At 36.3% G+C, this 25,767-nt stretch overlaps 1 protein-coding gene across 3 annotated transcripts in view; it reads right to left on the bottom strand.

Moving 5' to 3' along the window:
- LOC100512544 (butyrophilin subfamily 1 member A1-like) overlaps positions 1 to 20,625 on the bottom strand; it is an 85,671-nt gene extending 65,046 nt beyond the window's left edge. For all 3 annotated transcript variants that reach the window (XM_021082430.1, XM_021082431.1, XM_003128317.6), the window contains exons 1-2: positions 20,432 to 20,625; positions 19,474 to 19,653 (exon numbers count right to left, since the gene is read on the bottom strand). In XM_021082430.1, the coding sequence (XP_020938089.1) occupies positions 19,474 to 19,567 (94 nt within the window). In that variant the 5' untranslated portion in view covers positions 19,568 to 19,653; positions 20,432 to 20,625. The remainder of the gene's footprint in view (positions 1 to 19,473; positions 19,654 to 20,431) is intronic.
- Positions 20,626 to 25,767: the final 5,142 nt, after the last annotated feature.

Below are 25,767 nucleotides of genomic sequence, written 5' to 3'. Positions count from 1 at the left end.
ATTCCTAGCCATAGCAATCATACAAGTCAAATAAATAAAAGACATCCAAATTGAAAAGGCAGAAGTGAATTGTCACCTGATACTGTACATAGACAATCCCAAACACACTATCAAAAAATTACTAGAGTTCATTAATGAATTTGGTAAAGTTGCAGGACGCCAAATTATTTACAAAAATCTGTTGCATTTCTATACACTAACAGTGAACCATCAGAAAGAGAAAGTAAGGTAACAATCCCATTTATCATTGCATCAAAAAGAATAAAATACCTGTGAATACATCTAACTAAGGGGATGAAAGTCTTGTTCTCAGAAAACTATAAGACACTGAAGAAAGAAATGGAAATAACTCAAACAGATGGAAAGATACATTCAGGATTGAAGGAATTAATATGCTAAAACACCCATACTACCCAAGGCAATCTACAGATTCAGTGCAATCCCTATCAAAATACCAATGGCATTTTTTCACAGAACCAAAACAAATAATTTTAAAATTTGTAAGGAACACAAATAATCCAAATAGCTAAAACAATCTTGAGAAAGAAGGAAAGAGCTGAAGGAATCAGATTCCTTGACTTCAGACTATGTTACAAAGCTATGGTAATCAAAACAATACAGTACTGTCACAAAAATAGACACATAGCTCAATGGAACAGGATAGAGAACCTAGAAATAAACTCACTCACTCATGGTTGGTTGTTTTATGATAAAGCAGGAAGAATATACAATGGATAAAAGATAGTGCCTTCAATAAGTGGTGTTGGGAAAGCTGGATGGCCACATGTAAATCAATGAATTTAGAACACTCCCTCATACCATTTGGAAAAAAACCCTCAAAATGGAATAAAGACAAATTTAAGACTGGCTACTATAAAACTCCTAGAAGGAAACAGAGGTAGAACACTTTGATATAAATCACAGCAATATTTTTTTTTTGGATAGTCTCCTAACATAAAGGAGAGAAAGCCAAAAATAAACAAATTGGACCTAATTAAATTTAAAAGCTTTTGCACAGCTATGGAAAATCATTGATGAAATGAAAAGACAACCTACTGAATGGGAGAAAATATGTGCAAATATTTTTGCCAATAAGGGATTAATATCCAACACATATACACAACTCATACAACTCAACATCAAAAAACATACAACCCAATTAAAAATGGGCAGAAGAACTGAATAGACATTTTCCAAAGATGAAATGCGGATGGCCGACAAGCACATGAAAAAGATGCTCAATATCACTGATCGTTGGGAAATGCAAATCAAAGCCACGGTGAGATATCACCTCACACCTATCAGAATGGGTATCATCAAAAAGACACAAATAACAAATGTTGGCAAGGATGTGGAGAAAGGGAAACCTCGTACACTGTTGGTGGGAATATAAATTGGTACAGCCATTGTGGAAAATGGTATGGAGATTTCTCAAAAAACTAAAAATAAAACTACCATATGATCCAGCAATTCCACTTTTAGGTATTTATCTCAACAAACCAAAACACTAATTTGAAAAGATACATGCATTTGAATGTTTATTATTTACACTTGCCAAGAAATAGAAATAACCTAAATGTTCAACAAGAGATGAATGCATAAAGAAGTAGTACACACTCACACAATGGACTACTACTCAGTTATAAGAAAGAACAAAATGTTGCCACTTGCAGCCACACTGATGGACTTGGAGGGCATTATGCTAAGTGAAATAAGTCAGAGAAAGACAAATACTGTATGACATTACTTCTATGTGGAATTTAAAAAATACAACAACTAGTGAATATAGCAAAAATAAGCAAATTCACAGATACAGAGAACAAACTAGAGGTTTCCAGTGGGGAGGATGGAGAGAGACAATATAGGGGATGGGGAGTGGAAGGTACAAATTATTGGGTGTTTGATAGACTTAGTGGTTTATTGTACAACATGGGAAATATAGCAAATGTTTTGTAATAATTGTAAATGGAAAGTAAGTTTTAAAATTATAAATACTTAAAAAAATCAAAGCCTCCCCTTAACAGCTGATAAAAATAAAGGCAAATTAAATCCATGAAAAGTAGGAGTAAAATAATTGTGCTTAGAATGTAACTAAATTAACTAGAAAATATATGATTCTGCCATTTTACCTTCAAGAGAAGTAAAGTCACATGCCTAACACAAATACTTTTCCAGAAAGTACACAGCAGTTTTATTTAATATTTAGAAAATGAAAACAAACCAAATGTTCATGAACAAGTTAATAGATGAATCAATCATGGTATATCCATACAATAGAATACTATTTGGTAACAGATGAGTAAACAATTTTCTCATGCTACAACATGCTTATATACTATTTCTTAGATTCAGTGAGTATGCTACCTTACAGAGCAGAAAAATAAGAAAAAGGAAAAAAAACCCCAAAAAACCCCTCTGTAAATGTGATTAAGTTAAAGACACTGAGATGAGACAGTTAAAGATAACTGAGATGGGAAATTATCTTTGATTATCTAGGTGAGTCAAATGCAGTTGTAGGGGTCCTTACAAGTGAAAGAAGGAAGTGGGAATGTCAGAATCGGAGGAGATGTGATGACAAAAGAAGGCAATGTGTGGAAGAAAAGGTGCATTTAAAAATTGTATAAAATTCTATTTGAGAAATAGGTTTTCAGAAACATTTGTGTACTGAGGACCATTAAAAAGATGCCATGTTTAATGCATTTTGGAATATGAAAACCCAAAGGGAAAATAACAGCAGTAAGTAGAGGTAAAAAGGGCAATGAAACTCACAGCCTGTTTCTTCTGAGGATTTTTCTGACAAACCTATGTAAGAAAAACTAAATTCAGACAAAAAAAAAAAAGAATAACTAAATTCAACCTATAAAACTGGGAAACAGATAGCTATTCAGTTAGGTGTCATTGCGTTCAGCAATCATGGAATGACAAAGGAGAAATTATACCCTTGACTTTTAGAGATGTTAACAATAAGGATTTCTTTTTAAAAAAGTTTTATTGAAGTATAGTTAATTTACAAGGTCGTGATAATTTCTGCTGTACAACAAAGTAACCCAGTCATACATACAACCATATCCACTCTTTCTCATTTTCTTCTCCCACATACATTATCGCAGAATAATGGGAAGAGTTCTCTGTGCTATACAGCAGGTCCCCATTGGCCAACCATTCCATTTACCTCAGTGTTCATATGCCAATCTCAAGCCCCCAGTCCATCCCTCCCAACCTCCCACCCATCCCCTTTGGTAACCATAAGTTTTTCACAGTCTGCCAGTCTGTTTTTTTTCTGCAAATTTTGGATCCACTTTTTTTTTAGATTCCACATATAGGTGATAGCATATTATGTTTGTCTTTCACTATCTAACTTCATTTAGTGTGATAGTTTCTAGGTTCATCCATGTTGCTGCAAACGGCATTATTTCATTCTTTTTATGGCTGAGTAATATTCAATTGTACATATGTACCACATCTTCTTTATTCATTCCTCTGTTGATGGACATTTAGGTTGCTTCTGTGTCTTGGCTATTGTAAAAGTGCTGCAATGAAAATTGTAGTGCATGTATCTTTTTTAATTATGGTTTTCTCTGAATAGATGCCCAGGAGCAGGATTTCTGGATCATATGGTAGTTCTTTTTTTTTTTTTTGTCTTTTTGCGATTTCTTGGCACATGGAGGTTCCCAGGCTAGGGGTCTAATCTGAGCTGTAGAGGCCGGCCTACGCCAGAGCCACAGCCACGTGGTATCCGAGCCACGTCTGCAACCTACACCACAGCTTATGGCAAGGACTGATCCTTAACCCACTGAGCAAGGCCAGGGGTTGAACCTGCAATGTCATCGTTCCTAGTCGGATTCATTAACCACCGAGCCACTACAGGAACTCCTGGTAGTTCTGTTTTTAGTTTTTTGAGGACCTCCATACTGGTTTCCACTGGGGTGGCACCGATGTACATTCCTACCAGAAGTGTAAGAGGGTTCCCTTTTCTCCACTCCCTCTCCAGCATTTACTATTTATAAATTTATTATTTTATTTTTGACGAAGGCCATTATGGGGGTTTAAGGTGGTACCTCATTGTAGTTTTAATTTGCATATCTCTAATAATTAGTAATATTGAGCAGCTTTTCATGTGTTTTTTGCTCATCCATTATGTCTTCTTTGGAGAAATATCAGTTGAGATCTCCTGCCCATTTTTTGATTGAGTTGTTTGTTTTTTGATATTGAGTTGCAGGAGGTGTTTGTATATTTTAGAGAGTAATCCATTGTCTGTTGCTTCACTTGCAAATATTTTTTCCCATTCTGTGGTTGTCTCTTTGTTTTGCTTATGGTTTTCTTTGCCATGCAAAAATGTTAATTAGACCCCATTTTTGTTCACAGTAAAGACTTATTGAGTATGTTTGTTAAAAAGAATTTCTTTAGGAGTTCCCATTGTGGCTCAGCAGTAACAAACCTGACTAGTATACATGAGGATGTGGGTTCCATTTCTGGTTAAGGATCTGGCACTGCCAGTGACCTGTGGTGTAGGTCACAGACACAGCTTGGATCCTGCATTCTATGGCTGTGGCTGTGGCATAGGCTGGCAGCTTTAGTTCTGATTGGACCCCCTAGCCCGGGAACTTCCATATGATGTGGGTGTGGTCCTAAAAAGACAAAAAAGGATTTCTCTAAAATCATCAAAAATGAATCTATTAGTCACTTTAATTACAGTTTGGCACCTAGAAGATTTGAGTAAATTAAAATGAGCACATCAAGGAAATGCAAAATCAGAAATTATAATAGGTAGTCAAAGTTAAAATACTTTGCAAAAAAATTCTACAAATAATAACTTTAGGCTTTATTCACCAGCATCTCTCATCTAAACATATTTTTAAAAATTATAGTTGATTTACAATGTTATATCAATTTCTGCTGTACAGTGAATTGTCCCAGTCATACATATATACATTTGTGAATACACATATATACACATATATACATTCTTTATCTCACATTATCCTCTGTCATGTTCCATCACAAGTCAGTAGATATAGTTCCCTGTGCTATACAGCAGGATCTCATTGCTTATCCACTTCCAGTGCAATAGTTTGCATCTACTAACTGCAAACTCCCAGTACATCCCATGCCTTTCCCCTTCCCCTCCACAACCACAAGTCTGTTCTCCATGTCCATGAGTTTGTTTCTTTTCTGTAGATAGGTTCATTTTTGTCATATATTAGATTCCACATATAAGTGATATCATATGGTATGTGTCTTTCTCTGTCTGACTTACTTAGCGTGAGTCTCTAGTTCCAAGCATGTTGCTGCAAATGGCATTATTTTGTTCCTTTTTATGGCTGAGTAGTAGTCCATTGTGTACATGTACTGCATCTTAATGCATTCATCTGTCAATGGACATTTAGGTTGATTCCACGTCTTGGCTATTGTGAATACTGCCGCAATGAACATAGGGGTGCATGTATCTTTTTAAATGGAAGTTTTGTCCAGATATATGCCCAGGAGTGGGATTGCTGGGTCATATGTTAATTCTATATTGAGTTTTCTGAGGTACCTCCATAATGTTTTCTATAGTGGTGGCATCAATGTACATTCCCACAAACAGTGTAAGAGGATACCCTTTTCTACACACTCGCTCCAGCATTTATTATTTGTAGACTTTCTGGTGATGGCCATTCTGGAGTTCCCTTCGTGGCTCAACAGTAACAAACCTGGCTAGTATCCATGAGAATGTAGGTTTAATCCCTGGCCTCATTCAGTAGGTTAGGGATCTGGCATTGCTGTGAGCTGTGGCATAGATTGCAGATGTGGCTAAGGTCCTGCGTTGCTATGGTTGTGGCATAGGCTTGTAGTGCAGGTCCAGTTCAACTCTAGCCTTGGAACTTGCATTTGATGCAGATGCTGCCTTAAAAAGCAAATAAGTAAATAAATAAATTAAATAAAATAAAAAAGATGGTCATTCTGACCAGTGTGAGATGGCATTTCATTGTAGTTTTGATTTGCATTTCTTTAAGAGTGATGTTGAGCATATTTTCATGTGCCTATTGGCCATCCATATATATTCTCTGAAGAAATGTCTATTCAGGTCCTCTGCTCATTTTTCAAATAGGTTGTGTTTTTTTGTTTTTTGTTTTTTTCTGTTGCATTGTATAATTTGCTTGTATATTTTAGAGATTAAGCCTTTCTTTGTCGGTTGCATTGTTTGAAAATATTTTCTTGCATTTCATAGGTTGTCTTTTTTTTTTTTTTTAGTGATTTCCTGTGCTGTGCAAAAGTTTGTAAGTTTGATTAGGTCCTATTTATTTATTTATTTATTTTTCTGTTGCCTTGGGAGACTGACCTAAGAAAACATTTGTATGATTTATGAAAGAGAATGTTTTGCTTATGTTCTCTTTTAGGAGTTTGATGGTGTCTTGTTTTACATTTAAGTCTTTAAGCCATTTTGAGTTTAATTTTGTGCATGGTGTGAGGGTGAGTTCTAGTATCATTGATTTACATGCATCAGGTTTGGTGGACTGCACGTCTCTAAAAAGTTGTCCATTTCTTTTAGGTTGTCAAATGTATTGGCATGTAATTGTTCATTTTTTATGGTTTTTTATATTTCTGCAGTATCTGTTGAGATTTCTCCTTTTTCATGCCATATTTGTTTATTTCTCTCCTCTTCTTGGGGAGTCTAGCCAGAGGTTTGTCAATATTTTTTACCCTTTCATAGAATCAGCTCTTGGTTTTATTTATTTTTTTCTATTTGTTTTTTGAACCTCTTTTTTATTGATTTACCCTCTGATCTTTATAATTTCCTCCCTTCTGCTTTCTTTAGGTTTTGTTTGCTTTCTTATTCTAATTACTTTAGGTGATGGGTTAAGTTGTTGATTTGAGATATTTTCTTCTTTTCTGAGGATGGCCTCTATAGCTATGAAATTGCCTCTAAGAACTGCTTTTGCACCATTCCATAGATTTCGAATGGCTGTGTTTAAGTATCATTTGTCTGGAGGTATTTTTAATTTCCCTTTTGATTTCCTCACTGACCCATTGGTTTTTTAGTAGCATGTTTTCTAATCTGCATGTAGTCAGTTTTTTCTCATTTATTTTCCAGTGGTTGATTTCTAGTTTCATGAAATTGTGGTCAGAGAAGACACTTGAAATAATTTCTATACTCTTAAATTTGTTTAGGTTCATTCTGTGCCTCAGTATATGGTCAGTCCTTGAGGATGTTCCATGTGCACTTGAAAAGAAAGTATATTCTGATTTTTTGGATGTAATGTCCTAAAAATTTCAATTAAGTCTAATTGAAATGGCATCATTTAGAGTCATTTAGGGTTTCTGTTGCCTTATTGATTTTCTGTCTAGAGGATATGTCCATTGATGTGAGTGGGGTGTTAAAGTCCTCTCCTATTATTGTAGTCTCATAAATTTTTCCTTTTATGTCTCTTAGTATTTGTTGTATGTATCTGGGTTCTCCTATATTAGGGGCATATATATTGACAATTGTAATATCTTCTTCTTGACTGGACCCATTTATCATTAGTGTTTTTCTTTGTCTTTCTTTACAACCTTCATTTTAAAGTCTATTTTGTCTGATATGAGTATTTCAACTCCTGCTTTCCTGTCTTTTTCATTTGCATGAAGTATTTTTTTCTATCTCCTCACTTTCAATTTATATGTATCCTTTACTGTAAGGTGAGTTTCTTGTATTGTGGCTCTTGTTTTTTCTTATTTCTTTTTTATCCAATCTACCACTCTGTATCTTTTGGCTGCATCATTCAGTCCATTGACATTTAAGGTAATTGTTGATAAATATGTATTTATTGCCATTTCAAACCTTGTTTTCCACTTGGTTCTGTATTTCTCCTTTGTTCCTTTCCTTTTTTGGTTTGATGATTTCCTTTTCATTTATGCTTGTGTTCTCTTCTTTTTAGTTTTTGTGAATGTAATGTTTGGTTTGATTTGTGGTTGCCCTGTTTTTTAAGTATGTTAACCCCTTCCTATATATGTTTGCTTTAGCCTGATAGCCATATAGACTCAACCACATTCTTAAAAAAAAGAATCTAGATTTTCTTTCTTTCTTTCCCCACATTTTATGATTTTGAAGTCCTTTTTAAAACATCTTCATGTTTATCATTTTGCTGTTCCTTGCATTTATCATCACTTTTACAATAGTTCTTTTTTTTCTTTTAGATCTGTGTACTGGCTTATTTAGGTGATTGCTTTCCAATTGTGATTTCCTCCATCCTATTTCTTCTTACTTCATTTGTATTTAGAGGAGCCCTTTCAGTGTTTCTTTTAGAATGGGTTAGTATTGGGGAACTCTTTTAGTTTTTGTTTGTTTGAGAAAGTCTTTATTTCTCCTTCTTGTTTAAATGAAATTCTTGCTGGGAAGTGTGTTCTAGGCTGCAAATTTTTTCCTTTTAGAACTTTGAATATATCTTGCCATTCTTTTTTGGCCTGTAGTGTTTCTGTAGAAAAATCAGCTGATAACCTTATGGGGATTCCCTTATAATTAATTCTTTGTTTTTCTCTTGCTGCCTTTAGAATCCTCTCTTTGTGTTTAACTTTTGTCATTTTTATTATAATAAGTCTTGGTGTGGGCCTGTTTGGGTTCAACTTGTTTGGGGCCCTTTGTTTTCCCAGTATCTTGGTATATGTTTCCTTTATTTGTGGAAAGTTTTCAGCCATAATTTCTTCAAATGTATTTTCAACCCCCTTTTCTTTTTCTTCTCCTTCTGAAATCCCTATTATGTGCAGGTTGGCCTGATTTATATTATCCCATAGATTCCTTATATTGCTTTCATGTTTTTTTCTTTTGGTTTTCTGTCTGCTATCCTGAAGGGGTGATTTCCATTATTCTCTCTTCCAAGTCACCAATTCATTCCTCAGCATTATTCATTCTGCTTTTCAGTGCCTTTAACTCAGCTTACATTTCTGTGAATGCATTTTCTAATTGTTATTGGCTCCTCCTTACGTTTTCCAGTTCCTTTCTAAAGTAGTCTGCATCACTGTTCATATCCACTCTTAATTCCTTTATATGCACCCTTAATTCCTTCAGTACTTTCACTATCTCCTTCTTGAACTCAGTAGCTGTTAGACTGCAGAGGTCTGTTTCATTTTTGGCTCCTTCAGATTAATTCTCCTGTTCTTTTAACTGGGAATGATTCCTGAGATTTTTCATTTTGCTTATATTTTTCTTATTCTGTGTGTTTAGTTAAAACAACTACTATAGTCTTGGAGGGCTATTTATATGTGCTAGTACCCCTGGGTATTTTGGAAGGTCTTACTATTTATTTTTTGTGTGCTGCATGAGCTTCCAAAGAGATACAGGCAATGGGCAGGGCTAGTAGCCAATGCCTGGTTGCTGGGCCCTTGGCAGTTGCAAGGACCTGTGTGAAGGTGGCACAGGCCTCTTCTAGTTTCAGGGCCCTGGGAAGTGACAGTTATCTTCAGGCATGTGTGGGAAGTGCCCGGAGTGTTTGACAGTGGTAGCAGCAGGGTGTGGGCATTCTCAGGGGAGCAAAACAACAACAGGTGGTGCTCAGTTGCAGTCTCCTTCTCTGTGCCAAGCTCTGGGGTGACTGGGGCCACAGGTGGTACCTGTTCTCTGACCGCCTAGTGGTGGTGGCCATGCCCACATCTGGTGTTTGAGATCTCTGCTGTAGTTTGCCTCTGCCACCTGGCCCTGCATTACTCTTTGTGTACCTTTCCACTTCCCTACTGCCCTTATCCTGCACAAGATGTGCCCAGCCACCCAAAGCCCACACAGGAGGCATCCTATTCCCCATAGCCCCTGCAAGTGGCACCTCACCACCTGTAGCCTGTGTCAGATGCAGTCCACCCTCTGAGAGTCTGCAGTCCACAGGGACCAATATCCCTATGGTGCCTTCCCCAACAGTGGCACCTTGCTTCTCCTGAGGGCCCAGACCTCCTCCTGGGTTTCCTTGGCTGTGGCACTCTGCTTCCCTGCCTGTGGCAACCACTCCCTAACCACACAGGCTATCTCCACACAGCCAACCCTAGTCCTCTCCCCAGAACTGACCTTTGGATTCTGAGTCTCAGCACCCAGTCCCTGCCCAAGTATCTCTACAGTGATGTCCAGGGATGGTGGTACTGATGGTCTGTGGGGCTCTCTGCTTTGTCCTCCTCAGTCCAGTCACTGCACTTTTCTCTGAGGCTTTGAGGTCCCTTTGTCTCAGCTGATCTACCTGTCGGTTATGTGGCTTGCCAGAGTGTGGGTTCCTTTCCTCTTTCACAGCTTCCTCTCAGGAGTGCTAGTCCCATCCTGATTCCTTTTCTCACTCTCCCTCTTTCTCCCTTCGTTTTCCCCCTTTAGCTCTGCCCAGTTATGTGGATGGGTTCTTGCCCCTTTTGGAGATTTAGAGTCTTCTGCCAGTGTTCAGTATATGATCTGTGTGAATCATTCTACATGTAGATGGGGTTTGTTCTGTGTGTTTGTGGGAGAAGGTGAGCACCACATCTTACTCCTCCACCATCTAGATCCTCTCATCTAAACATTTTAATACATCAGAATGTCTCATATCAACATCTCAAAGGATCTGGTAATCACTGAGGCTCAAAAAAGACAAGTGTAGAGAAAGACTGTGGATCGTGAGCAAAGTGAAAGTAAGATGAAAAAAGCAATGGGATAGATAGAAATAGAAAGATAACAGCTAGAAGAAAATAAGATAGAATAATGTCTGGTTAGCAACAGGCTATATAAAATTACCATTTTCTTATAGGCACAGACAAAAAAGATGAAATTTATAACTTCATATACAGCAGTTCCCATTGTGGCTTAGTGGTAATGAACCTAACTGGTATCCATGAGGAATGCAGGTTTGATCCCCGGCCTCACTCATTGGGTTAAGGACCTGGCATTGCCATAAGCTGTGGAGGGGTTTGCAGACACAGCTCGGATCCCACATTGCTGTAGCTGTGGCGTAGGCTGGCAGCTGCAGCTTGGATTGGAGCCCTAGCCTGGGAACTTCCATATGCCACAGTTGCAGCCCAAAAAAGACAACAACAACAGCAACAACGACAAATACATATACAAATGCAAATGGGGGACAAAGAATAAATGAAAATATACTGAAAAACTTCCCACAGATAGGACAAACACTAGAATGATGCCAAAGAAAAAAATTACTTATCTTTTTTGTACTGATCACTAAAAAAGAAACATGTATTTATCTAAATATCAGAATAATTAAGAAAATTTGTTTTTGTTCTAGAGGTGTGACTAGGCTATCTTTCAGTTTGTGTCTCATAGACTATTTCACAGTTTATTTCTGCCTCTTATCCCCAGCATATATACTACTGTCATCTTGAATGACTACATGACTCATGAGGACAAATGTTGGTGACTCTCTTGCCATTGGCATTTCCATAGAGATTGTATTATATTTCACTTCTTCCCTGAAATAAACTTACACATGGCTGCCTATTATGTGATTTGCCAGGGCCAATTGACAGTAAACAGCACTGTCAATTTGGGGTGGGCCTTGGATATACGATATTCTTCTTCCAATAGAGAATATTATTTGTCACATTTGGGACAAGAGGGCAAAGAAGGACATTTCGTAATGGTAAAAGACTAATTCCTAGAGCAGATACACAATTCTAAATGTTTATGCTTAATAACAGTTTCAAAATACTAACTGAAGAAGAAACTGACCAAACTAATAGAAGAATCAGACAAATCTCTAACTGAAATTTCACTGTTTTTTCTGTCTGCAATTGCTAGGAGAAGTACAATGAAAAGCAGTAAGGATATAAAAGATCTTAACATTATCAACCAGTGGACATCTGTAAGGCACTATCTAGCCACAACAAGGAAAACTTCACTGAAAACATTAATTAAAGTAGACCATAAATTGGTATATAATGAAGTCCAAATAGGTTTTAGAGGATTGAATTACTGTGTTGTCTGACCACAACATAGTTAAATTTGGGATTGATAATATTTTTTGATAATCCCCATATGTGTGAAAACCAAATAAAATGTGTCTTACAAAACCCATGATCTAATGAGGAAATTATAAATGATATTAAATGTAATTTTAATGAATGAAAATTAAAATATAATTTGTGGGATACAGCTGAGGTAGCATTTTGAAGCAAAATTATAGCATTAAAATACATATATTAAAAAAGAAGAAAAGTCTGAAGTTAATGATCTCAGCTTTCATATTTAAAAAATTGAAAGTAAGAGTTAAACTCTCCAAGAGTAAAAGAAAGTAAATAATGATTAAACTAGAACTCAATGAACTAGAAAACAGATAAGCAATAGAGAAAATAAAAAGATCAAAGCTGGTTGTTTGGAGTAGATCAATACTATGTCAATAATAACAATAGATTTCTTTTTTTGATCAAAAAAGAAAGCACAAATTACAAATATGAAAATTTGGTATTCCTTATTTGATATTTGACATCATACAAATTCTATACATATTAAAATTATAATATGTATAATGTGTTGCAGATATTTATGCCAATAAATAAACTTGTCAGCACCTTTCTTACTATTTGATTTTATGTCACTTGTTGGCAATTCTGATTTCCAAATATACTGTACTATTTTGCTTTCCCATAAACAGTGAATGGGAATTCCTATCATTCTATATCCTTACCAGTACTTAATATACCCAGGTTTAAAATTTTTATTTTAGACATTCTAATAGGGGTGCAGTGATGTCTCATTTTTGCCTTTGCTTTTGTTTTTTGTTTTCAAGTTTATTGAGGTATAATTGACAAGTAAAATTGTATATATTTAAAGTGTATGATGTGATGATTGACATATGTGGAATGTTGTGAAATGATTACCACAATTGAAGTAATGAATGTTTCCATCACTTACCTGGCTAACAGTATTATTATTGTTATATTTTTGGTGAGGGTGCTTAACATCTGTTCTCATAACAAATTTCAAGTATAAAATAGAGTATTATTAACTACACTCTCACGTTGTACATTGGATTCTCAGAACTTATAAATGAAAACTTGGGAGTTCCCTGGCATTTCCCACTAAAAGGAGCCAGAATTCGTCAGAGAAATAGCTAGACACAGGACTGAGGGAGGGGGAGAAAAAAGGTGAACCTTCTAGCTGGGCCAGAAATTTTTAAAGTGCTCAAGGGTTTCAGTTGAAATGTCAAAAGGATACAGATGTCAGGTTGCAGGGGTTCCAAATAGGGAAGATTTTGAGTTTCCAAACAAATAATGATATTAATACATGACGACCCATTGAATAAAACAGAAATTGGAGCCTACACTGATATTAAACAAATGAACAAAAAAAAGAAAGAAAGAAAATTTGTACCCTTTGACTAATCTCTCCACATTTTCCCCAACCACTGGCCCCTGGAAACCACCATTTTATTTTGTTTCTATACATTTGCCTTTTAAAAAACTTTTTGATTCTGCATGTAAGTGATACAATAGAATTCTTATCTTTCTTTGTCTGGCTTGTTTCATTTAACATAAAGCCCTCCAGATTCAAACATGTTGTTGCAAATGGGAAGATTTCCTTCTTATTAAATACATAATACTATTCGTACACATATATATTTTAAATAGTTATATATATATATCTCACATTTTCTTTATCCATTCATCCATCAATAGACATTTGGGCTGATTTCATATTCTAGCTAATGCGAATAATGCTGTGATGTATATGAAAGTGCAAGCATCTCTTTGACATACTGATTCTTTCCTTTTGCATATATATCCAGATGTAGGATAGGTAGATCATATGGTAGTTCTATTTTTAATGTTCGGGGGAACTTCCATTCAGTTTTCCATAATGGCTGAACTAATTACATTCGACCAACAGTGCATAATAGTTCTTTTTTCTTCACATCCTTTCCAACATTTATCTTTTCTCTTTTTGATAATTCCTTTTCACACAGATGTAAAGCAATATCTCATTGAAATTTTGATTTGCATTTCCATGCTGGTTAGTGATATTGAGCACCTTTTCATGTACCTATTTTTTTTTTTCTTTTTTAGGGCAGCACCTGTGGCATAAGGAATTTCCTAGGCTAGGGGTTGAATTGGAGATGAAGCTGCCAGCTTATGCCACAGCCACAGCAACGTGGGATCTGAGCCATATCTGTGACCTAGACACAGCTTGCAGCAACACCAGATCCTTAACCCCTGAGCAAGGGCAGGGATTGAACCCACATCCTCATGGACACTAGTTGGTTTCTTAACCCACTGAGCCACTACAGAACTCCTCATGTTCTGTATAAGGCTATCTGTATGTCTTTGGAAAAATATCAATTCAAATCCTCTCCCTGGTTTTTTAGTGTTGCTTTGTTTTCTTGTTATTGAGTTTGAGTTCTGTATATGTTTTAGATATTAACTCCTTAACAATATATACTTTGGAAATATTTCTCCTATTTTATAGATTGTCTCTATTCTTTTGATTTTTTCCTTTGCTCTCTGAAGCTTTTAGTTTGACACAGTCCCACTAATTTATGTTTGCTTTGCTTTTGTTGTTTGCCCTTTTGGTATCAAATCCAAAAATTGTTCTAAGACCATTTTCTTGGAGATTTTTTCCCTAAGTTTTCTTCTAAGAGTTTTATAGTTCAGATTTTCCCTTTAACTCTGCTTTGCATTTAATTTAATTTGATTTGATTTTTGCACATGGTATAAAATAAGGGTTCAATTTCAATCTTTTCCATGTGAATGTATGGTTTTCTGACACTACTGAAAAGACTGTCCTTTCCACATTATGTTTGCTTGTCACCCTTGCTGAAAATTAGTTGACCCTATATACTTGTGTTCATCTCTGGGCTCTCTATTCTGTTGCATTGGTCTATGTGTCTGTTTGTATGCCAGTTCCTTACTGTTTGGATTAGTATGGTTTGAAATTAAGAAAGCGTAATGCCTCTAGTTTATTCTTGCTCAAGATTGCTTTGGCTCTTTTGTGTCTTTTGTAGTTCCATATAAATTTTAGCGTTGATTTTTCTGTTTCTGTGCAAAAGCCATTGAGATTATGATAGGAATTTCATTGAAGCTGTGGATTACAGTAGGTAGTATGGCCATTTTAACACTATTAATTCTTCCAATCCATGAACATAAGATATCTGTCCATTTATTTGGGTCTTAAATTTCTTTCATCAATTTTTTATAGTTTTCAGTTTATAAATCTTTTACCTCCTTATTGAATTTATTCCTAAGTATTTTATTCCTTTTGGTGATTTTTGTAAATGGGATTGTTTTCTTGATGTCCTTTTTGTTTTGCTGATTTCATTTTATTTTATTTTATTTTGTGTATGTGTGTTCTTTTCTTTCTCTTTCTTTCTTTCTTTCTCTCTTTCTTTCTTTCTCTCTTTCTTTCTTTCTTTCTTTCTTTCTTTCTTTCTTTCTTTCTTTCTTTCTTTCTTTCTTTCTTTCCTTCTTTCTAGTCTTCTGTGCACCAATGCAGAATTTTCTTTGGCCGCATTCATGCCAAGTGGAAGTTCCTGGGTCAGGGATTGAACCTGTGCTGCAGCAGTGATGATGCCAAATCCTTAATTAGTAGGTCACCAGGAAACTCTCTTGATTTCCTTTTTGGATATTTTGTTGTTAGTGTATAGAAATTTTGCTGATTTTTGTGTTTTTTTTTTTAATCTTGAAACTTTATGTAATTTGTTTATTAGTTCTTGAAGATTTTGGGGGGGTTTAATGGTTTTATATGTAGGAGCTTGTCATCTGGGAAGAGACACAATTTTACCTTTCCTTTGTGATTTGGCTATCTTTAACTTTTTCATGTCTAAGTGCTTTTGTTAGTACTTCTATTACTACGTTGAATAAAAAGGAGAGAGTGGGCATGCTTGCTTTGTACAGGATCTTAAAAGAAAGGCTTTCTGTATTAATTAGGACATTAGTTGTGGGCTATTCATATATGGCCTTTATTGTGTTGAGATAAGTTTCTTCTATATCTCTTTCATTTGAATTTTCTTTTTTCTTTTTTTTTTTGCCATGTCTATGGCATGTGTAAGTTCCCAGGCCAGGGATGAAACCTAAGCCAAAGTAATGACCTAAGCTACAGCACTGACAATGCCAGGTCCTTTAACTGCTAGGCCACAGGGAATTCCTGGAGTTTTTTTTTAAATCCTGAATGGATGTTGAATTTTGTTAAGTGCTTTTTCTGCATCAATTGAGATGATCATCTTGTTTTTAATATTACATTCTGTTAATACCTTGTATCACATTGATTGATCTGTGTATGTTGAACCAACTGTATATCTCAGAGATAAATCCCACTTGGTCATGACGTATAATTTTTTGATGTGCTATTGAGTTCAGTTTGCTCATATTTTATTGAGGATTGTTGCATCTATGTCCAAGCATTACTAAGAGGGAAATTTATAGATATAAAATCATATGCTAAAAAGAAGAAGGATCTCAAATAAACAATTTAATGAACTATAAAAAGAACAAACTCAACTCAAAGTTAGCAGGAGGAAGGAAATAATAAGGATCAGAGCCAAGATAATTCAAATGGCTAATACAAAAACAATAGAAGAAATTAACAAAACAATGAATAGGTTTTTTTTTTTTTTTGTCTTTTTTTTGTCTGTTGTTGTTGTTGTTGCTGTTGTTGCTATTTCTTAGGCCGCTCCCGCGGCATATGGAGGTTCCCAGGCTAGGGGTTGAATCGGAGCTGTAGCCACCGGCCTACGCCAGAGCCACAGCAACGCGGGATCCGAGCCGCGTCTGCGACCTACACCACAGCTCACGGCAACGCCGGATCGTTAACCCACTGAGCAAGGGCAGGGACCGAACCCGTAACCTCATGGTTCCTAGTCGGATTCGTTAACCACTGCGCCACGACGGGAACTCCTGAATAGGTTTTTTAAAAAAGATAAAATTTGCACTTAGCTGGGTTAGATTATTTGTGAAAAAAGAGAAAAGACTACAATAAATAAAATAAAAAATAGGAGTTCCCCTTTTGGCTCAGTTGTAACAAACCTGACAAGTATCCATGAGGATGCAGTGGGTTAAAGATCTGGCATTGTCGTGAGCCATGGTGTAGGTCACAGATGTGGCTTGGATCCTGCATTGCTGTGGCTGTGGAGTAAGTTGGCAGCTGCAGCTCCAATTTGATCCCTGGCCTGGGAACTTCCATGTGCCACGCATGCAGCCCTAAAAAGCATAAATAAATAAATAAAACCAAATAAAATAAAAAATAAATGAGGAGACATTATGACAGATGCCTGAGACAAAACGTTTAAAAACATCAGAAGACCTGTTGGTATTCTGTATGTCTTTGGGGTAAATGTCTATTCAGTCCTTTTGCCCATTTATAAATCAGGTGGTTTGTTTTCATATTGGGTTGTATGAACTGCTTGTATATTTTGAATATCAACCCCTTATTGGTCATATCATTTGCAAATGTTTTCTTCCATTCAGTATGGTGTCTTTTGTTTTTATAAAAACTTTTGCATTTAATTAGGTCCATTTGTTGATTTCTGATTTTGTTTCCCTTGCTTGAGGAGAAAGTTCTAAAAAATACTGCTAAGACTTAAATCAATGTGTGTATTGCCTATGTTTTCTTCTAGGAGTTTTATGGTTTCTGGTCTTACATTTAAGTCTTAATACATTTCAAGTTAATTTTTTGTGAATGGAGTGAGAAAATATTATAATTTCATTCCTTTATATAGAGCTGTCCAGTTTTCCCAGCACCACTTACTGGTGGTGCTTTTGCCCATTGTATATTTTGCCCATTGTATATTCTTGCCTCCTTCATTGTTGATGAACTGACCAGAGGTGTGTTGGCTTTCCATTCTATTCCATTGATCTAAGTGTCTGTTTGGGACCAGAATCATGATGTTTTGATCACTGTAGCTTTGCAGTATAGCCTCAAGTCAGAGATCAAGATAAATCTGGCTTCATGGATGGATGCTCAACATCACTACTCACAACCACAATGAGATCTCACCTCACATCTGTTAGAATGGCTATCACCAAAAAACAAACAACAGCAGCAACAACAAAAAAACAATAGTAAATAACAAGTGTTGGTGAGGATGTAGAAAAAAGGCATCCCTTGGCCACAGCTGATGGGAATGTAGATTGATGTAGTCACTATGGAACACAGTATGGAGATTCTTCAAAAGAGTAATAATAGAACTACCACATGATCCAGCAATTCTACTCCTGGATTCATTTATTTGAAGAAAACAAAAACACTCATTTGAAAAGATACATGCACCCAATGTTCACTGAAGTATTATTTACAGATTTACAGTAGCTGAGATATGAAAACAACCTAAGTGCCTATCAACTAATGAATGAAAAATAATATAATGGAATACTACTAGCTATAAAAGGATGAAATCTTGCTATGTGTGACAACATGGATGACCTAGAGGGTATTATGCTAAGTGAAATAAATAAGACAGAGAAAGAAAATACTGAATGATTTCACTTATATGTGGAATCAAAGAGACATCAAACAAACGAACTAAAACAACAAAATAGAAATGGAATCATACATCTAGAGAGCAAACAGGTATTTGTCAGAGAGGAGGGGTTGGGATGAGTAGGGATGTAGATGAGGGAGACTAAGAGGTACGACCTTACAGTTACAAAATAATTGAGTCACAAATAGGAAATATACAGGGTGGGAAGTATAGTAAATAATTATGTAATATCTTTCTATGGTGACAAAGAGTAACTAGATTTATCCTGGTAACGATTTTGAAACATAGAGTATTTAGTCACTCTGTTGTGTACCAGAACTTTAATAGTATTTTAGGTCAATTATACTTCAAGAACATACAAATAAACAAACTCATAGAAAAAAAAGATCCAACTTGTGGTTACTAGAAGAGGGGAGTGGAGGAAGGGGAATTTGAAAAGGGTAGTCAAGGGTACAGAGTTTTCAGTTATAAGATAAAGAAATGCTAGGGACATAATGTACAAAATGAAAGAGGTAATTCACATTGCTCTATGTTATGTACGAAAGTTGTTAAGAGAGTAAATCTTAAGAGGTATCATCACAGGAAAATTTTTGTTCTATTTTAAATATGTATTTATATGAGATGACGGATGTTCACTAAAATTATAAAACTAATCATTTCATGATAAATGTAAGGCAAATGATTCTGCTCTATACTTTAAACTTATATAGTACAGTGTGTCAGTTATATCTTAAACTGGAAGAAAAAAATTGAAAAAGTAAAACCTTACTGTGAACTTAAAAAAATTCATACAGATTAGTCCTAATTCTTCCTGAGTAATACCCTCATTCTCATTATTCCCCCATTAGAATTTGTGAACCCTCCAGATTCTGGAGTCTGCAATCTTATGTCTTTAGCAGTGTTGATTCCCAGGGTCAGTACAAGTTTAATGTGACCACTGAGTGATAAAATGATAGAATGAGTATACCAGATAATATCTGTGGAAATTACTTTCTTCAGGTACTCAAAAAAACTGCAAAACTTTTCTTGACACCATAAGTCCAGTACAATAAGTATTCAGATCTATTACTTCACTCATTCTTAAACTTACCATTTTCTCCGGGCTTCTCAGAGGCAACTTGATAAAACAAATTTAGGATGGTGATTAGGAGGGCAGCTGACATGATCTTGGATAATTTATTCATTATGATGTAAGATGTGAAAAATGGAATCCCAGAAACTTCTCTGTTACCTCCTATATAGATTAAAATTGTTTTTCTTGCCTTTTCCCCTATAAACAAACAGAAAAATCACAATCCAGTTCAATTTTCCTCAGGAAAAGCTGACCTCCATCACTTCCAAGGGATACAGGGTTGGGCCATGTTGGAAAATCAGGGACAGGGATGGAGTAGGGAGGAGCTTCTCTCCTGGGTCCTGTGCTTTGAGTGAAGTAACCTCATCTGACAGCACCAGCACAGGGGAGTGAAAAAAGCCATATCTGATCACACTTCTTCTATCATTCTCCTCTTCCTTCCTAAAGAAGGTATGAGAAGCTAGAAGAGATTTGGCAAGATTCCAGACCTTTAGAAGTAGATTTGCCTGAATGAATTCTTGCATGGGTTTTGGATGAATGATTGAGTTCAGGGGAGAAGGTGAGACAAAAGGAGACTCCTAATATTCTCTTCTGGCATGAAATAAATGCCCTGGCTGGATAGACAGTGATAGAAGGAAAACTAAGGGGGATAGAGATAATATAAGGATCATAGTATGGATTCAAAATCAATAGGGATAGAGCTAGATAAATTCTAAGGATGAGAGGGTATAAGATAAAACGTGGTCTCTAAGGTTGGAGAGGTTTACAGCTTTCTGGATGAGTCTTTAAGGATTTTAATCAGGGAAAGGAATAAATAAGAACAAAGACGGAAAAACCATGGGGATTAAAGATACTAAGGTCTTTCCCCCTAGATTCTCTGCTGGGTCTGTTGACCTTTCTCAGACTGTTTACACACACACCTCCACACCCAACATTGCCCTTCTTCCCCATGGTAAAAATTTCTTTTTACACTTACCTGGATTAATCTCCAACAGACAATTCTAAGTTTCTTAGCATACACAGGACATCTCTCTTCTCTTATGCCTCCTCTAAAATAATGAAGCCCATCATCTAGAGGCATCAGTCAAACCACTCAGGTGTTTTCTCTCTGTGAACTACATCCAAAAGGGAAATAAGAGTAGCACAAGGACGCAAGATAGCAAGGAAGGGACTTTGCTCTTCTCTAATGATAGCAAAAAGACCTCACCTAGCCATAAAGTCAAATGTTTAATCCAGATATATACATGAAAACACACACACAATCCTCTGAAAAATTACAGCCTTTCTTCCTGCTTTTATTATTTTAAAAATCATAGCATATAGCAAAGATTTAAACAACGCATTCTCACACTAACTGCCCAGATTTATGTATTTACCTTGATTAGAGGAAGGAATGTGTATATAAACTACCTCTACAAGTTTCAGCAATCTAGCTTTCTTAATCCTACAGTTAATGGAAAATCTACCCAGGAGGTCAAGAGGAGCTGATTTCTATATTTACATCTCCTGCTGCATAAATGTTTGTAGCCTGTCCATGCAAAAAGCTACTGCACGTATTTATATCATCAAGAATTTGTTTTCTCCAGGATACTCCCGTGATTTAAATACTGTCAGCGAGGCAAATTAAATTAGAACTCTGATGGTTGTTCTAGGCAAGAATACAGGAACCATCCACTTTTCATGTGTTCTTAGAACATTTGCACTCTGTTTAATCTCTTAGGGCAAAAACCCTAAATCTTAGGGATCATAAACTGAATTTACTAGATATCTCCTGATTTCTTGCATTTGATCCCTGGTAGACAACTGTCACTGACCCTCATGGCTTTCAGGCCCCCAGATGATGTCAACATCATGCACTTCTTTGGCCTTAGGGCCTTTTGTTCCTTGTCTCAGAATGCTCTACATGGCCCTGCCTCTCAGATGGTAATTTGGATGACTTAGTGCGACAAGTTCCCAAATCTACCCCCTCCTCCTATCCAACAAGAGAAAAATATGTATACAGAAAGCTTTGCAGATGAGAAATGTAGAAATGTGCTACTTGGAAGGTGTTCTTTTGGATTAATGGACAAAATTAAGAACAGATTTTGATGGTCTTGCACACACAAGGGACATCAGAAAGGCAAACTCCTCCAAAACTTCTCTCCTGCTTTGTGGGACTTGAAGGACGTTATGGCCTGCAACCTTGCAAGTGCCAGGATGCCAGATGCTCTTTTCCACATCTCTCTGTGTCTATGAGTTGGGTAATTGCTAATAACTCTTTTACTACTGGACAAATTATCTTTATAGTTAAAGCAAAAAGAAAAAAAAAGTAACGAATAGGGAAACTTTAAGCCAAAATGTAACACCCAAGCCCTACCATAAAAATTTCTTTAGAAGTATCAGGAATTTCTACCAAGTAAACGAACTGTTATTCTAAGCTGCTCAGGTGAGAGCCTTTGGCCACTGCTGATGGAGGAGTTGGAGTTGGTTTCTCTACCATTAACCTTCACAGAGGCCCCTCAAAAGTAAAAATGATAAAGACATTGTTGCAGCTCCTTCGCTTTAGATCCTGACTTCCCTTGGTAGAGACCACTGCTTCTGCTTCCCTAATTTAAGACTATGTCTCACTCTGATATATTAATTTTCTGTGTGATTTTCCTTGTATTTGAGTTTGGGGCACCTCTGCTGAATTATATATATATTTCACACTTTAGGTTTTGTTCCTTTGTTGCCTTAAGCGTCGACTACGTTGTCCATCAACATTTCTCACTGGGTTAGATTGGGAAGCACCATGGCATGCTGTTGTTAAGGTGCATAGTAGTTCCTGAAAATTTATTTCCAATAATAGAATTCAATCACTCTCAAATCAAGGGATTAAAAACGTGTCTCTCTTAATGCTCAGAAAACAATTTCCTTAATTGCAAGCTTGTTTTAATTTTGTTGATTTACACTCACACGCACAATGTGAAAGAGGGTAAAAACCTAGTAAATGCATTCGGGACAAATGAGCAATTGGATGATTTTCATGTTTCCTTCTATTTATTGTCTTTACCACTCTTGTCATCTGTATTTTCAAAGTAATTCATATAGAATGATCTATACATCTCCCCCCTCATAGTTTGCTGATTTTCCCATATCCATTTGCTTTCCATGAATTCTCTGCTGAGTGTAATAAGGTGCTTGTCTCTCTGTCTCTCTTTTTTCCTCTCTTTTTGGAATATTGTTGATCTTTAAACATCTTACATTAGATAATGAGAAAAAGTCATGTGAAGTTTTATTGCCTATGTAAGAATAAATACAGCAATAAATCAGCCACAACTGCTGACTTAGCAAAGATATCTGGGCTATAAATTGGTTGACCTTTGTTATTTAGTCCACAGAATTGGGGAGGGGGAGATATGGTTTTTATTACTATGAAAGTAATTGGATGAATTTTTTTTTTGTCTTTTGTCCTTTTAGGACTGTACCTGCTGCATATGGAGGTTCCAAGGCTAGGGGCCTAATCAGAGCTGTTGCTGCTGGCCTATGCCAGAGCCACAGCAACGCTAGATCTGAGCCATGTCTGCCACCTACACCACAGTTCACAGCAACGCCGGATCCTTAACCCACTGAGCAAGACCAGGGATCAAACCCAAAACCTCATGGTTCCTAGTCAGATTCGTTAACCACTGAGCCATGATGGGAATCTGGATGAAAATGTTTTAATATTTCATTGTTAAAAACCGAGAGAATCTTCTAGGTTCATAGCATATTGGGACATTTCAGAGAAAATCATGACAAAAATGGTGCACAAGAGCAATTAGAGAAAAGGAAATTAGAAAAGAACAAAGGAATATAATACAGGTCAGAGGAGCTTTGAGAAAGACTGAAGAGCAGCTACCTAGAGGAAACTGACAGATGTTGGAAGATTATTTCTTCATAGAGACGGAATGTTGGCTATGGAGGTTATTAGTCGCTGCATATATAGTGGTGAGACTCTGGGCTCAGTCTGGAGTTGTGAGAATTAGGTACAAACTTTATGGGACATGGCAGTTTATGACTCTCCTCTTAAAACGCTAAATGGTAACAAACCAAAAACATAACTAAATAAGAGGCAAAATGCAGCTGGAACCGTTTCTGATTTACCTGCACCAAAAAACTCCACAGTTTCCTGAACTCTGTCATCATCCTAGACACTCCCCTCTTCTCCAAAGCCTTCTTTTCCCTCTGCTCTTATGATGTTTCCCCATTTTTATGGTCTTGGCATCTAGGAGCATTTATTTCCCATGGGATTTAAGCTTGTGTAGATTAATTTAGTCAACTCATAATTGTGGCTCAGTTGACTGCTTTAACCCTGATTTGGTGGTAATGTTTTTCTGCCTTGAGGGTCTTTGCCACCATGTATCCTCTTTTGCAATCTTTAGTAGTGGGTGAAATGTCACCTAATCTTTCCAAGGCATAATCATTTCAGGTAATACTTGCTTCCCAGTCACTTTCATCTTTCACTTTCTGGTTTCCTTTCTACATAAACATGTTTTTGTATCTCCCATTTAAAAACAAAATAAAAGTAAAGAAAGCTAGTCAAAATTAGCACAAACAAAAATTCCTTCCTTCTAACCTACTTTCTGTTGTAGATTTGCCATATCTTTCTTCCTCTTATAGTCAATGATTCTTCAAAAGAGTGGTCCATACTCAGCCTTTTCTCTTACCTAACATCCATTCATGCTTCAAACCCCATCAGTCTGCTGAAGGTGCCTTAGGCAGATCACATGAGCTCTGCTTGAGCTTTTTCCAGCTTTGAGCTAACTTGACCTTCTATAGCATTTGGTCATATAGTGTCGCTAAGTCTGTGACATTCTTGCCTTGTTTGATTTCCATGAAATAGCACTCTTTTTGGTTTCTATGAGTCTCCGTGGCCCAATTATGGGGTCTTAACCTCTTCTCACACCCCAATTTTTCATACTGAGGTTTTTAAGCTTTTGCTTTACTTTTCTCAATCTGTATGATTTCTATTCCTAATTTTATCTAGTCAAATGAATTTAGTAATCAACTGTATAAGTGTATGTTAGATATTCCTTCTGAGCTTTTGGCAGATATTTTTAAAATTTTATTTTTTATGTATAATGATTTTTATTTTTTTCTATTATAGCTGGTTTAAAGTGTTCTGTCAGTTTTCTACTGTACAGCATGGTGACCCAGTTACACATGCATGTATACATTCTGTTTTAACACATTATCATGCTCCATCATTTGACAGATATTTTATTTTTTAATTTACTTTATTTTTAATGTAATTAAAAAATTTTTTTTTCCATTACAGCTAGTTTTCAGTGTTATGTCATTTTCTACTGCACAGCATGGTGACCCAGCTACACATACATGTATAGATTCCTTTTTCTCACATTGTCATGCTCTATCATAAGTGACCAGACAGAGTTCCCAGTGGATCTCATTGGTTATCCTGTTCAAAGGCAATGGTCTGCGTCTATTATCACCAAGTTCCCAATCCATCCCACTCCCTTACCCTCCTCCTTGGCAACCACAAGTCTATTCTGCAAATCCATGATTTTGTTTTCTGTGGAAAGGTTCATTTGTGCCATATATTAGATTCCAGATATAAGTGATATCATATGGTTTTTGTCTTTCTCTTTCTGATTTACTTCACTCACTATGAGAGTTTCTAGTTCCATCCATGCTGCTGCAAATGGCATTATTTTGTTCTTTTCATGGCTGAATCGTATTCCATTGTGTATATATACCACATCTTCCTAATCCAATCATCTGTTGATGGACATTTTGATTGTTTCCATGTCTCGGCTACTGTGAATAATGCTGCAATGACATGCAGGTGCATGTGTCTTTTTTAAGTAGAATTTTGTCTAGATATATGCCCGAGAGTGGGGTTGCTGGATCATATGGTAGTTCTATGTATAGATTTCTAAGGTACTTCCATACTGTTCTCCATAGTGGTTGTATGAACTTACATTCCCTCTAATGCTGCAGGAGAGTTCCATTTTCTCCACACCCCCTCCAGCACTTGTTATTTGTGGACTTAGTAATGATGGCTGTTCTGACTTGTGTGAGGTGGTATCTTGTGGTAGTTTTGATGTGCATTTCTCTAATTATCAGTGAGGTTGAGCATTTTTTCATGTGCTTGTTGGCCATCGGTATCTCTTCCTTGGAGAAATGTCTATTCATGTCTTTTGCCCATTTTTCCATTGGATTGTTGGCTATTTGACTGTTGAGTTGTGTAAGTTGTATGTATATTTTAGAGATGAAGCCCTTGTCAGTTGCATCATTTGAAAGTATTTTCTCCCATTCTGTAACTTGTCTTTATGTTTTCTTTTTGGTTTC

This window comes from Sus scrofa, unplaced genomic scaffold (genome assembly GCF_000003025.6).
Source record: "Sus scrofa isolate TJ Tabasco breed Duroc unplaced genomic scaffold, Sscrofa11.1 Contig863, whole genome shotgun sequence".
Lineage (NCBI taxonomy): Eukaryota > Metazoa > Chordata > Mammalia > Artiodactyla > Suidae > Sus > Sus scrofa.
The sequence above is the reverse complement of the archived record's forward strand: the minus strand, read 5'-3'. Positions and strand labels throughout refer to the sequence as shown.